Source organism: Natrix helvetica (genome assembly GCF_964273705.1).
Source record: "Natrix helvetica genome assembly, chromosome: 7".
Classification (NCBI taxonomy): Eukaryota; Metazoa; Chordata; class Lepidosauria; order Squamata; family Natricidae; genus Natrix; species Natrix helvetica.
Genome location: NC_138558.1, coordinates 37318 through 50007, shown reverse-complemented (window position 1 = coordinate 50007; position 12690 = coordinate 37318). Strand labels below are relative to the sequence as shown.

At 41.1% G+C, this 12690-nt stretch overlaps 1 protein-coding gene across 1 annotated transcript in view; it reads right to left on the bottom strand.

The window, feature by feature from the left end:
* Positions 1-12690, bottom strand: part of LOC309395767 (maestro heat-like repeat family member 5) — a gene marked incomplete at both ends in the record, with an annotated part of 78207 nt that overhangs the window by 48688 nt on the left and 16829 nt on the right. Inside the window, 5 exons of the mRNA XM_081960300.1 lie at positions 5650-5729; positions 8968-9090; positions 9817-9942; positions 10236-10355; positions 12317-12433. Coding sequence (XP_081816426.1) covers positions 5650-5729; positions 8968-9090; positions 9817-9942; positions 10236-10355; positions 12317-12433 — 566 coding nt within the window. The remainder of the gene's footprint in view (positions 1-5649; positions 5730-8967; positions 9091-9816; positions 9943-10235; positions 10356-12316; positions 12434-12690) is intronic.

Below are 12690 nucleotides of genomic sequence, written 5' to 3'. Positions count from 1 at the left end.
GCGGGGTGTGGGGGAGAGGAGAGAATGCTCAGGCATTCTCCCCTCCTCTCCCCCACATCCAGCTGACTAAAGCGCTTCCTTTCGCCCGCCTGTCACCTGCCTGAGCTCCTCTTCCTCTTATATATATGAAATTCCCTCGTGGATATTATTATTTTATATATTATTATTTTATGATGAGAGGGGAGGCTCTGCCTCCCCTGCCTCCAATGACCGCACGTCCTTGGTTGATACTGTTTGCTGCCAGCGTCCTAGGTATCAACCAAGTACCTTCTTAAAATATAAGATGTTCCAAGTAGCACAGATTTTTGCAGTCCTGCTGGTGTTATTGCAGGAAACTGCAATTTGTGGATGTATCTTGTAAAATTCTTGGACATGATGCCAAGTGCCCCAATGACAATGGGTATCACTGCTACATGCTTCATCCATGGCCGTGTAGTTTTGATGGCCAGGTCGCGATATTTCATGAATTTTTCTAGTTCTTTTTCTTCGACTCTGGCATCTCCAGGAACAGCAATATCAATAAACTGCACACTTCGGCCCTCTACAACCATGATATCTGGCGTGTTGTGCTCCCAATGACAATCCATTTGTATTCGAAAGTCCCACAAGATCTTCATCTTCTCATTTTCGATAGCTTTTTCCATTTTATGTTCCCATGACTTTCTGGATACAGGTAAATCATATTTTTAATATAATGACCAGTGCATTAATTTAGCAACTAGGTCATGTCTAGCTTTGTAATCAGTTTGTGCGATTTTTCTGCATTCACATATTCAATGTGAAACACTTTTGACTTTGTTATTGATGATGATGATGATGATGATGATGATTATCTCTTATTCATTAAGCATGAAACTCAGTCAACTGAACATTAAAAAATGTGTCACAAATACCATTGACTGGTGCTAACTGTTGATAGGGGTTGCTGCCAGTGTCCTAGGTATCAACCAAGTACCTTCTTAATATGTACGATGCTCCATCCGGTGGCACCGTCGGCGTTGGAAGATGCTCCCTAGGGAACGCCAGCCCCATGACTGAGTATAAGCTGCTAGAACAGCGTAAATCAGCTGTCTAGCGGCTTGAAAACTCCCCCCTCGGGAAAAGAGGGGGAGGTGAGCAGACGGGCAATTTGGGTAGAGCTCCCCGGGATCCCCAGGAGATATTCTGGGGCGTGAAAGGTGAGAGCTCCCCAGAAGCTCGACATAGCTCCTCTTCCGGGACGCTTCTGCTTTTGCAGAAACGAAACGTCACGACCACAGCTGCTGTCAATGTTTAAATCTATATTTGATTGATACGCAGGCAGAGCAAAACAGGAGTGAATATAATTGTAAGCACAACTCTTAATTCCGATGTAATATACTTCCCTCTGTGAAGACAAAGGGACTTAAGATGGCGATTGAATAACAAAAGTTGTGTCGAAAGTGAAACCTAAAAGGAACAGCACTTGTTAACTGCCTGCTAACGATGTTAAAAGACTCAAGAGCTTAAGATCAAAGAAAACAGTATTAGTTAACAAATCTGGGGGAATAGGTGGACTTTTTGGACTCAATAAACTGGTTGTTGAAAAGTTTGTTTGAATATTTGGAAATGGCTTCAAAACAAACAAAACTAAGCATTTTGTTACAAGGTTTAGAGATAGATAGATATCTGGAGAAAGAGAAAATACCTATAATTACAGATGAACAAAGGGAAAGACTGAATCAACTTGTAACCACGAAGGAAATTCTCCTGGCAATTAAGCAATTAAAAATTGGGAAGGCCCCAGGTACAGATGGATTGTTACAATTAGAAATGGTACGTCCTCTTAAGGAATCATTTAATAAAATTCAAATGGAAGGAAGGGTACTGCCATCTTGGAGAACAGCCTTTATTTCCCTGATTCCAAAAGAAGATCAGGACCACACTCAGCCAAAAAACTATAGACCTATTTCATTACTTAATACAGATTATAAAATCTTTGCTAAAATATTAGCAAATAGGTTGATGTCAATTATACAACAAACGATTCATAGTGATCAATCCGGTTTTATACAGGGGAGACAAATGAAAAGTAATGTAAGACAAATTGTTAATATATTGGAATATTTGGGGAAGAACAACCAAGTCCCTGCAGCGCTTTTATTCTTAGACGCGGAGAAAGCATTTGACCGAGTGAATTGGCAATTTCTAATAAAAAATAATACAAAAGATGCATTTTGGAGAGTATTTCACACAATCTATCAAGGCAATATACCAGAAACAGACAGCACAAATTATAGTTAATGGTAGTTTAACAGAATCCTTCAAAATTGAAAAAGGAACAAGACAGGGGTGTCCTCTGTCTCCATTATTGTTTATCTTAACCTTGGAGTTATTGTTGAATAGAATACGTGGGTCAGATGACCTACAGGGAATTAAAATCAGGCATTATGAATATAGAGTACGAGCATTTGCGGATGACTTGGTTGTAACTTTAACCCAACCGGGGATAGGTTTAATGAACATAATTAATCAATATGGTCAAGTATCTGGGTTCAAAATAAATCTAGGAAAAACAAAGATGATAGTTAAAAATATGACTACAAATCAGAAAGAAGAACTAGAAAGAGTAACAGGATGTGAGATAGTAGAAAAGGTTAAATATTTAGGAGTTTACATTACAACCTCAAATGGGAAATTATATAAGTATAATTATGAATCATTATGGCATAAAATACAGTTAGAGATGAATAAATGAAAAAAAACTACAATTGTCATTGTTGGGAAGGATAGCAGCAGTAAAAATGAATGTTTTGCCTAAGTTTCTATTCTTCTTTCAAATGATACCAATACTTAAAAAAGATACAAATTTGGAAGAATGGCAGAAAGGTATTAATAACTTTGTCTGGGCGGGGAAGAAACCAAGAGTAAAACTTAAAATAATGCAAGATATACAGGAAAGAGGAGGTTTGAAAATGCCCAATTTAAAATTATAATATGAAGCAGTAGTTTTATCAACAATTAGTGATTGGATTAATCTAACAGAGGATAGAATACTGAATTGAGGGATATGATTTGGTATATGGTTGGCATGCTTATTTAATATATGATAAGAAGGTGGATAAGATTTTTAAAAGCCATATATTAAGGAATGCCCTATTGCGTGTTTGGAAAAAATACCAATATAGGTTAAATGATAAGATACCTATGTGGGTAGTATCCAGACACGCGATAGAGAATATAAGTATAGAACAAAAATGATGAAATTACATATAGAAAACTTCTTAATATAGAGAGAGGTGTACTACAGTTAAAGCCTTTGAACGTATTAAGAGAGGAAAGGGTAATTCAAACCTGGTTCCAGTAAGGACAGTTACAAGCTAGATGGAAAAAAGATCAGACAATTGGTATCACACAAAATGAGGATAGTTTGGTAAAACAAATTAGGGATCAGAGTCAAATGCATATAAAAAGGTTGTATAATATACTGATAGAAATAGATTCTGAAACAGAGTTAGTTAAAGACTGTATGATGAAATGGGCACAAAATTTCGAAGAGCCAATAATGATGGAAACATGGGAAAAGATTTGGGTAAGAAATGTAAAATTTACGCAAGCTCAGAATTTGAGAGAGAATTTTTATAAGATGTTGTATAGATGGCATTTAGATCCCAAAAAATTATCTTGTATGTATCCGAATTTACAACCTAAATGTTGGAGATGTGATTGTGCTGATGCTACCTATTACCATATATGGTGGACTTGCAAAAAAGTCAAAGCATTTTGGATAAAAATATGGTGGGTTATTCAAAATATACTTTAAAAAATGATAAAGTTCACCCCCCCAGTTGTTTTTGTTAGGTATAATTACAGACTGTACAGTTATAGAGACTAATTTGAACTTAACGACGGCAGCAAGATTGTTGGTGGCGCAGTACTGGAAGAGGGAAGAATTGCCTACTATTCAAGAATGGACGCTAAAAGTAGTAAATCTAGCAGAGATGGCCAAAATTACAGCATATTTGAAGGACCATTCGGATGAGAAATATAAGTTGGAATGGAGAAAATGGATTGACTATATTCAAAATAAATATCGGACTAAAAATTTTCAATTAGCTTATGAGTGAAGGCACAAGGAATGTTACAATTTACCTAAAGTTAGCTTAACAAAAGGGGAATTAAAGCACAAGAGGAGGTAGGATGTCAAAATCAGTTAGCTTATGTTAGCGTATGATTGTTAAATGTTTATACCCTGTATTTTGCTCTGGGAGGTCGGGGGGAGGGAGGGTCGGAGGGTGGGAAGGGGAAGGGGTAATATTTGTAAAATTTGTTAAAACCTTTAATAAAAAAAAAAGATGTATGATGCTCCAAGTAGCACAGTTTTTTGCAGTTCCGCTAGTGTTATTGCAGGAAGCTGCAATTTCTTGATGTGTTTTATAAAATTATTAAAATTATTATTAAAATGGGGTCCACACACTTCAAGCTGCACAGGGGTTCACTTAGCAGCTACAGTGGACAGAAGAACCTCCTGCTCAATTTCAATTTCAATTTATTTGATTTGTTAGCCGCTCCCTCTCCACAAGGGACTCGGGGCGGCGTACAATAAAAAAGCACACATATATATATATATACATATACACATACACATACACGAAGGAGGTAACAATCATTAAATACATAAAATAATAATAATAAAATTAGCAATTAAAATACCCCAGTTTAAAATTACAGATTTAAAAAGACTGTCAGGAGGAATAAGATGGAACTATGGTTGAGCCAGGCCGGATAATTGAAAAAGGTGGGTCTTGAGTTTTGAACGGAAGGAGTGGAGATCGGAGGTAATCCTAATGTCGAGGGGGAGGTCATTCCAAAGGGCTGGGCCCATCACAGAGAAGGCCCTACTCCTGGGTGTCGCCCTCTGACACTGTTTAGTGGACGGCACCCGGAGAAGTCCCTCTCTGTGCGAGCGGATTGGTCATAGGGTTGTATGGGGCAGGATGCGATCCCGCAGGTAGCTAGGTCCTGTGCCATGGAGCGCTTTAAAGATGGTAGTCAAAACCTTGAAACGCACCCGATAGACCACAGGAAGCCAATGCAGCTCGCACAGGAGAGGTGTTACATGGGAGTATCTAGTACTCCCCATAATCACCCGCGCGGCCGCATTCTGGACCAACTGTAGTCTTCAAGTGCATCTCAAGGGAAGCCCCATTCATGGACGATTTACCAGTTATGGGAGGTCATCAATCTTGCATTGCATTTGCTCTTATTAATTCATGTCTTATACTTCAATGATTATGAAAAAAATGGATCAATTTATAATTTCACTGTTTTTCTTTGGCTTATTGCCAGTTGGTCCGTTGCCCGTGGAGATGCCCAGCCATCCCAGTTACAGTGCTCTTGAAAAAGCACCTTTGAGACAGCTTGTCCATTGTTGCAATGAACTGTAAATTGATTTTTCTTTTTTTTCTACAATTTTGCTGGAGCAATTCAGGATAAAGGACATAAAAATGTTGTTCCTCTCCCCCTCCCAACCAGTTTTGACATCCTAGGTGAGGTGCTAAACTATATTTAGTCTACTCAAAAGAAGCCATCATGTTATTATGGAGGGCACTTTTGAATGTACAGAATGGGCAAAATCGCTCCCCACCATCCCACCCCACCCCACAGGAAGTGAGTAATCTGCTCCACTACCTGAGTTCTTTGGCGATATACATCGCATCTTGACGCACCGTGCTGCCCAGAACGTGGATGGGCTCCCTTTCTATCAGCACCTGCCAGCCAGTGTGGGAGAGACAGAACGAGAGAGTGAGGGTCAGTCGGAGAGGCCCACTCACTTGGGTGGCCTCCACGGACCTGGAGACAATCAGGGCCTTACTGGAAACTGAACTGCTCTGAAGAACAACCTCTTCGTATTCCGGAGGGTGGGCACTTAGGGCCAAAGCCTTCACCAGGTGGGAGGTGCCCTTCTCTGCTGTCTCCCATCCGGCAACACACCTGTCATCAGTATGCATTCCTTGCCCAGGGGAAGACATACAGGTGGCTCCTGGTCTCTGCTTTGGTTCCCGGTTGCCTCCAATTGCGCAACCCCATTTCCCCCTCTCCCCCAGGCTAAAAATCCTGGGCTGAAAAGTTAAGGCCTCCCCCATTTGTTATGCTGAGATTCTTCTGATCCCTGAACCGCAGCTGCCTGAGCCCGCCCTCTTCCTCAGTCTCCCAATGGCCAGAAGCACACACAGCTTTTAAGCAGAAAGACCTCACTGGCAGAGGTTCATTCCAGAAAGAAAGGTATCCTCCAGAGCTTTATCTTGCAGCAACAGTTTGCAGGAGGGACCCCATAGAATAATATTATTAAATTTTAAAAGTTACTATCTAAATGGGGTATCCATAAAATATAAAAATTAAGAATTGGATCAAGCCCAAACGAGAAAGAATGTTGTTATAATGCACTGTAATGACCAAAAAAATAGAAAGGCCTTCCTTCTCTCCCGTCTTCTGCACATAAATAGGTGAGCAATATGATTTTAAACTAGACTGGCAGATTCCTCAGAAATTACAGTCAAGGTACACCTGCAGGCTGTCGCTAGGCTCCAAAGTACACCTGTCTGCCCAGACAGGCTAACAGGGATAACCCACCACCTCTGTAAGCTGTGTTAAGCTGAAATTGTATCTCTATACTACTAAGACTCTCTTCTTTGTCTGTGTGTAGCCTTTAAGTGGGCAAAACAATGCATTACAGAGCAACCATTTTTGAACCAAAGTACCTCAAATGGGCTAATTTGCAAACTTCCTAAAACATTTTATTAAAATTATCATAAAACACTTTATGACATAATGCAAATTTCATTTCATGTTGCCAACTCCTGATGTTTGAGTGTGCTATACAGTTCAATATGGATTACTTGCAACAACAACAAAAGACTCGCAATAACAAAAAAAACTTTCTTTCAACATATAAATAACAAGAAAAAAGTCAAGGAAACAGTTGGTCCACTAAAGAGAGAAGATGGCAAGCACGTTATAGGTAGTAGAAAGAAAGCACAGCTGCTTAACTCATTCTTTACATCAGTCTTCACACAAAAAGAAATTATAGCCCAACCTACCAAAACATAACTGTAAAAGACAGACTACAAATAAAAATTAAAATAAGCAAGAGAATGGTAAGAGAATATCTATCTGACCTTGATGAATATAAATCACTGGGATCTGATGGATTACATCTCAGAGTTCTGAAGGAACTGGCAGATGTTATCTCAGAACCATTGTATCACATCTTTAAAAATTTTTGGAGCATCGGGGAATTACCAGAGATTTGGAAAAGAGCTGATGTGGTTCCCATCTTCAAAAAAGGAAAAAACAAAAAACAAAACAGACCCAGGACACCATAGACCAATCAGTCTAACATACCTGGGAAGATATTGGAAAAAATAATTTAAAAACAGATCTGTAAACATGCAAAAACAAGTAAAGTTATAACTAGTAGCCAACACAGGTTTGTTAAAAATAAATTATGCCAAACCTATCTTATTTCATTCTTTGACAAAGTGACTAACTTAGTAGACCAGGAAAATGCTGTAGACATAGTATATTTAAATGCAAGGCATTTGATAAAGTAGACCACAACCTACTTCTTGGGAAGCTAGAAAAATGTGGGATAGACAGCTTAACCACCAGATGGATTTGCAACTGGCTGACAAGCCATACTCAACGAGTAGTCCTTAATGGTAATATATCTACATGTTGGGAAGTAAGCAGTGGGGTACCACAAGGTTCCGTCTTGGGCTCAGTACTCTTCAGTGTCTTCATAAATGACTTAGATGAGGGAATAGAAGGGGAACTCATCAAATTTGCAGATGACACTAAGGCGACAGAAGTAGCCAACACCCCAGAAGAGAAGCTCAGGATCCAAAAGGATCTTGACAGACTTGAACAATGGGCTCTATCCAATGAAATGAAATTGGATGTGGAGAAAAGCAAGGTTTTACAACTGGGAAGAAAAAAAAACTGGCTCAAAAACAATCTGTGAGAGAGACCTTGGGTACGAGTGGACGATCACTTAAATATGAGCCAATAGTGTCTGGCGGCAGCCAAAAAAGCTAATACAATCTCTGGTTGCATAAACAGAATCAAAATCAAAAGTATTAGCACCACTTTATAACGCCTTAGTAAGACCACACCTGGAATACTGTATCCAGTTTTGGTCACAATGTTACAAAAAAGATGTTGTGACTTTGGAAAAAGTGCAGAAAAGAGCAACTAAGATGATTAAGGGGCTGGAGACTAAAGCATAAGAAGAACAGTTGCAGGATTTGTGTTTGGCTAGTTTAGAGAAAAGAAGGACTAGGAGGGGAAACGACAGTAGCATTCCAGTATTTGAGAGGTCGCCACAAAGAGGAGGGGGTAATTATTTTACAAAGCATCAGAGGGCAGGACAGGAAACAATGGATGGAAATGAATCAAGGAGAGAAGCAACCTGGAATTAAGGAGAAACTTCCCAACAGTGAGGATAATTAACAGCTTGCCTTCAAAGGTTGTGAGTGCTTCATCCCTGGAGGTTTTTAAGAAGAGATTGGACAGCCACTTGTTTGAAATGGTGTGTAGTGTCTCCTGCTTGAGCAGGGGGGTGGACTAGAAGACCCCTAACGTCCCTTCCAGCTCTATTCTGATTGACTTTCCAGATAGATGTGTCTCTTAATACCTCCTTGAATTTTTAAGAGCTTTAAGAGCAGTACATTAGAAGCTCTGTCATTAGTGAAAGCATTGAGAATTTGGAACAGAAATAGCTGTGAAACAATGACCCAGCAGGTCATGGGTTGTCTAGTCTCTGCTGTGTGCCTCCAGAAGTGTCACCAACCATTCCAAACTGAGTCAACCTTAAGTCCCATCAGGATCAAACTCCAGGCTGTGGGCAGAGTCAGCCTGCGATACTGCATCCTAACCACTGCGCCACCATAAAGCTGGCCAGGGCAAGTCCTGGGATTTTTTGGCAGGAAGTCAAGGCAGCCTACTTACTATTAGGCACTCCACTAGGCGTGCTTTCAGGTGCAGCCTTATTGCTCCGGCTTTGCCCGTGGCTGTGATGGCTTCAAGGAGCATGAGCACAGCAATCAGAAAGCTCTTCTTCAGATTCAGGTCCTACAGTGGAGAGCGGAAAATGGCTCAGGCGTCATTGTGAAAAAGCCTGATCAGGAAACTACAGCAGATGCAAACAGAAACTCAGCCAGGTCCAGGATCTTCCAACTTGGCACCCTTCAAAAATGCAAGTGACTTCCCAGAAAGGGTCCTGCTGGCTGGGGAACCCTGGAAGGCTAAACCATGTTGCACAAAAAGTGTTGGTCTTTTCCTCTTACTGCACAGGAGCCTTGTGGGTCTGATGAGACTGTGTTGGAGGAGTCACGCCCCCCCCCCTGTCCCCAGCTATGCATGAGGAAGAGGAAGGATTAATATTAGGAGGTGGTGCTAGGTGTCTGCACAGCTCTCTTAGGTTTGTTTTCCCCCATTTTATTTCACTGTCCTGGCCCCCAGGAAATGGGGATACCAAGTGGATTTTTCCTCCCATGGGCATGCCAGAACTGGAGGCTTCTGATGAAGCAGATTAAAATGCCAGACATTATAAACAGAAAAGTTTTCCCAGAACAAGAAAACAGACAAAACCAAAGTCCAGAAACCACTGTCCTGCCCGCCAAATGACTGTAAGGTGCACCATCACAGCCCCACTCAGCTCCTCCAGAACCTTTTGCTTGCCCCAGCTGAGCTGGGCTGCTTTTTCCCCTGGCCAGCTCCCTTCCCCCACTGCCATTCAGCCAAGGAGAAAGGTTGGGTGACCAGAGCAGTTCCCTGGTTCAAAGCCTGAAAATGTACCGAGGGGTCGATAAGGAAGTACTCGATCAGCCTGGCGATGATGGGCTCCACTCGTGGCAGGACTTCCTCCTTGATCCCCAGAGCCACCCGACCGTAGCAGAGCAGAAGCGTGTTTCGTTGGCAGAGCTGTAGAGAAGAAGGCCCAGCCCTCCATCAGCTCCCCCAGGCAACGGGTTCCCACCCTTCTTGTCAAGGGCAGCAGCCCGGCAGCTGTGAGGGCACGAGAAGCGGTTCGGCCCAAGGGAACTGTGGATGGAGCGCAGCAGATATGGGGAGTGCAGAAGCCACAAAGCCCTAGGAACGAGCTCACCTTACGAAAACAAGGGTTCCCTACCCACATTTAAATCCCCCAACCAGCGCTGTCAAAACAAGAGGATTAATGATGTTCTGAGCATTAACTTGATGCTGTCTAACATTACCTGGTTGGTTTTGGACACGGGTATCTCTGCGGTGGAAAGAGTCCTGCCGAAACTGTCCAGCGCCTTAAAAACTTCATCCATGTGGCGAGAGGCAGCCAAGCCACAAGCAGCAGCGATGCCCTACAAAGGAAAAGCAGGATGAGAGGCGGGGGGGGGGTGAGGGAGGAGCAGCGGTTAGGAAGTGCTAAGCAGGAGCTCTGCTTTGCTCTCCCAAGCAGGGAAGGCAAGGCCCGTCTGCTCAGTGACAGGGCAGGCAGGGATGCGCCGCTCTGCTTCTAGTTTATCAACTCCCCTGGAACCGAAGGTGGGATCCCAGGGCTTGTTCCAACCAGGACAGGGCAACGAACCCGTGACCCCCTCACAGTCATTAGCAGATGGCGCCACAGTGTCCTGGGTTGCCTGGTTATACCGTCCACCGGAACCCCTGCAAAGCTGCTAACTGCTAATGAACTACCCAAGGAAACATGTAAAAATCTCTCTTGTTTTTTATGCATCGTGTTCCAGGAAATAATTATTCTGAAGAAAATATCTTGCTTGATAGGACTGGAAAGTCTCCTCCCCCAAGATCTGCATAGCCCTAACCCTGCTATATATATATTTTAGGAAAGATTTTATTTACTTATTTACTTACTCAGCTGTTTAATTCACTTTCATGACTCCAGGAAGCTTACAATAAAATAAGTACATAAAATACACAATATAAAAAATAAAACATAGCAGCTGGGCATCATCCAACCAAATATTTATTTACTTTTTAAAATAAAATTACAAGCTGTTTTTTCCAGTAGACCCTGGGCTTGGGTAATTTGTGAACTTGCATAAGTGATATGTTTTAAACATACTTTTTATATTTCCTGGAGGGATATGTTTTATTGGTTTCATTCTTTTAAATCACATAGTCTTGAATAGTTTATGATTAGGTATAGGTAGCATAAATAAAATAAAATAAAATAAATCAAATCAATCATAATAATTCAAGCTAAAAATGACCAGCTAAACAAGGAAGGATGGTATGATAATACCTATCAGTTTGGAAATGAATATTGTTTCAAGAGACACAAGACAGAGAGGGAAAGAGGGAGAGAGGCTGAGAATAATGGTTATGTAGCTTCTATTCATATTTTAAACAATCCGACAATCTTTCCAATCTACAGATATCATATGGAACTGGAGACTTTCATTTTCTGGCTTTAAATGTAGCAGTTTGTCAATTTGTCTAATGTGGTGGCATTTGGGCAACTAATGGCAAACCGAAAGTGGAGTCAGCCAGCCATCCGGGTGGAATCATGAGTGATGCGCAGACTGGCAGCTCATAATTCCTCTCCAGAGAAAGAGTGGGCTTGAGATTACCCATGGGTGTTCCAGGTAGCCACTCTCCATGAAAGGAGCCCAAGACGGTGATCTCCTGCAGGTTTACAGCTCTGGGAGACATCTTACTCAAACAGTGATCGGCCCTGGGTTCATAAACTACTTTTTCTAATTATTTTTGAAAATTTATTAACTGCTTTTCAGCTCTTAGGAACTTTTGGGTTAACAGATTTTACAGCACCAGGTAAGTTTCATTCAATCCTCAGTGAAATAAATGTAAACACAAGACTAAGAACTTTTTTTTCTGGAGTAAACAACAATATGGTGACTGATTTTAGAAAGTTACAAATGGATTAAGGGTCCAGATAAATTTTAAATAATACTTTGGAATTAATTACAAAGAAGCCTTTCTATGGGAAAATGTTTCTTTAAATTCTTTAAAAAATGAAAAGATTTTATAAATTGAACACTAGAGAAAACTAGAAAGAACTAAGGATTACAACTAAAGGAGAAGAACGGTCAAACTTGACATACTAATACAAAATGAAGCAAAATATTTTAACGTTTGATGTACTGTAGGATATTTTTGAACAGAAGTTAATTTTAAGGATGTCTGCCTAAATAGATAGATTGAGGTTAGATAGATAAATAGATAGATCCACCAGAGGGTCCTCTGCGAAAACCTCCTGAACTGTTTTCCTTCTCTCCAACTTAGAGGCAGAAGAAGGCGGAGGGCGGTCATTGGACTACACCCTAAGTAGCTGCCCTCTCACCTTTGCCTCCAGGGCTCCTCGCTGGCACATGGTCAAGAGGGTAAAGAGTTGGACCTGGATTAGCTGAGGGTCATCTGAGGCACGCAGGATGGCTCCGCAGTACTGATACAAGAAGATCTGCATAAAGAAGAAATAGCTGTAGCTCTCCAAAACAACTGGAACAAATTTGACTCTGTGTTTGTGTGTGTGTGAATATTATTCTTAATTCTGTTTGTGCTGTCATCTTCCTTTATTTGTGAAATAATAAGGGCTTCTACAAGCTTCTACAAGCTTTTTCTTCTGTATCCAAAATGTTGGAGTGGCATTCAGACCAATGCAGAGGAAAGAAGAATTATGATTTCCTTTGACCCCCACACCATTGTTGTTGCAGGCAT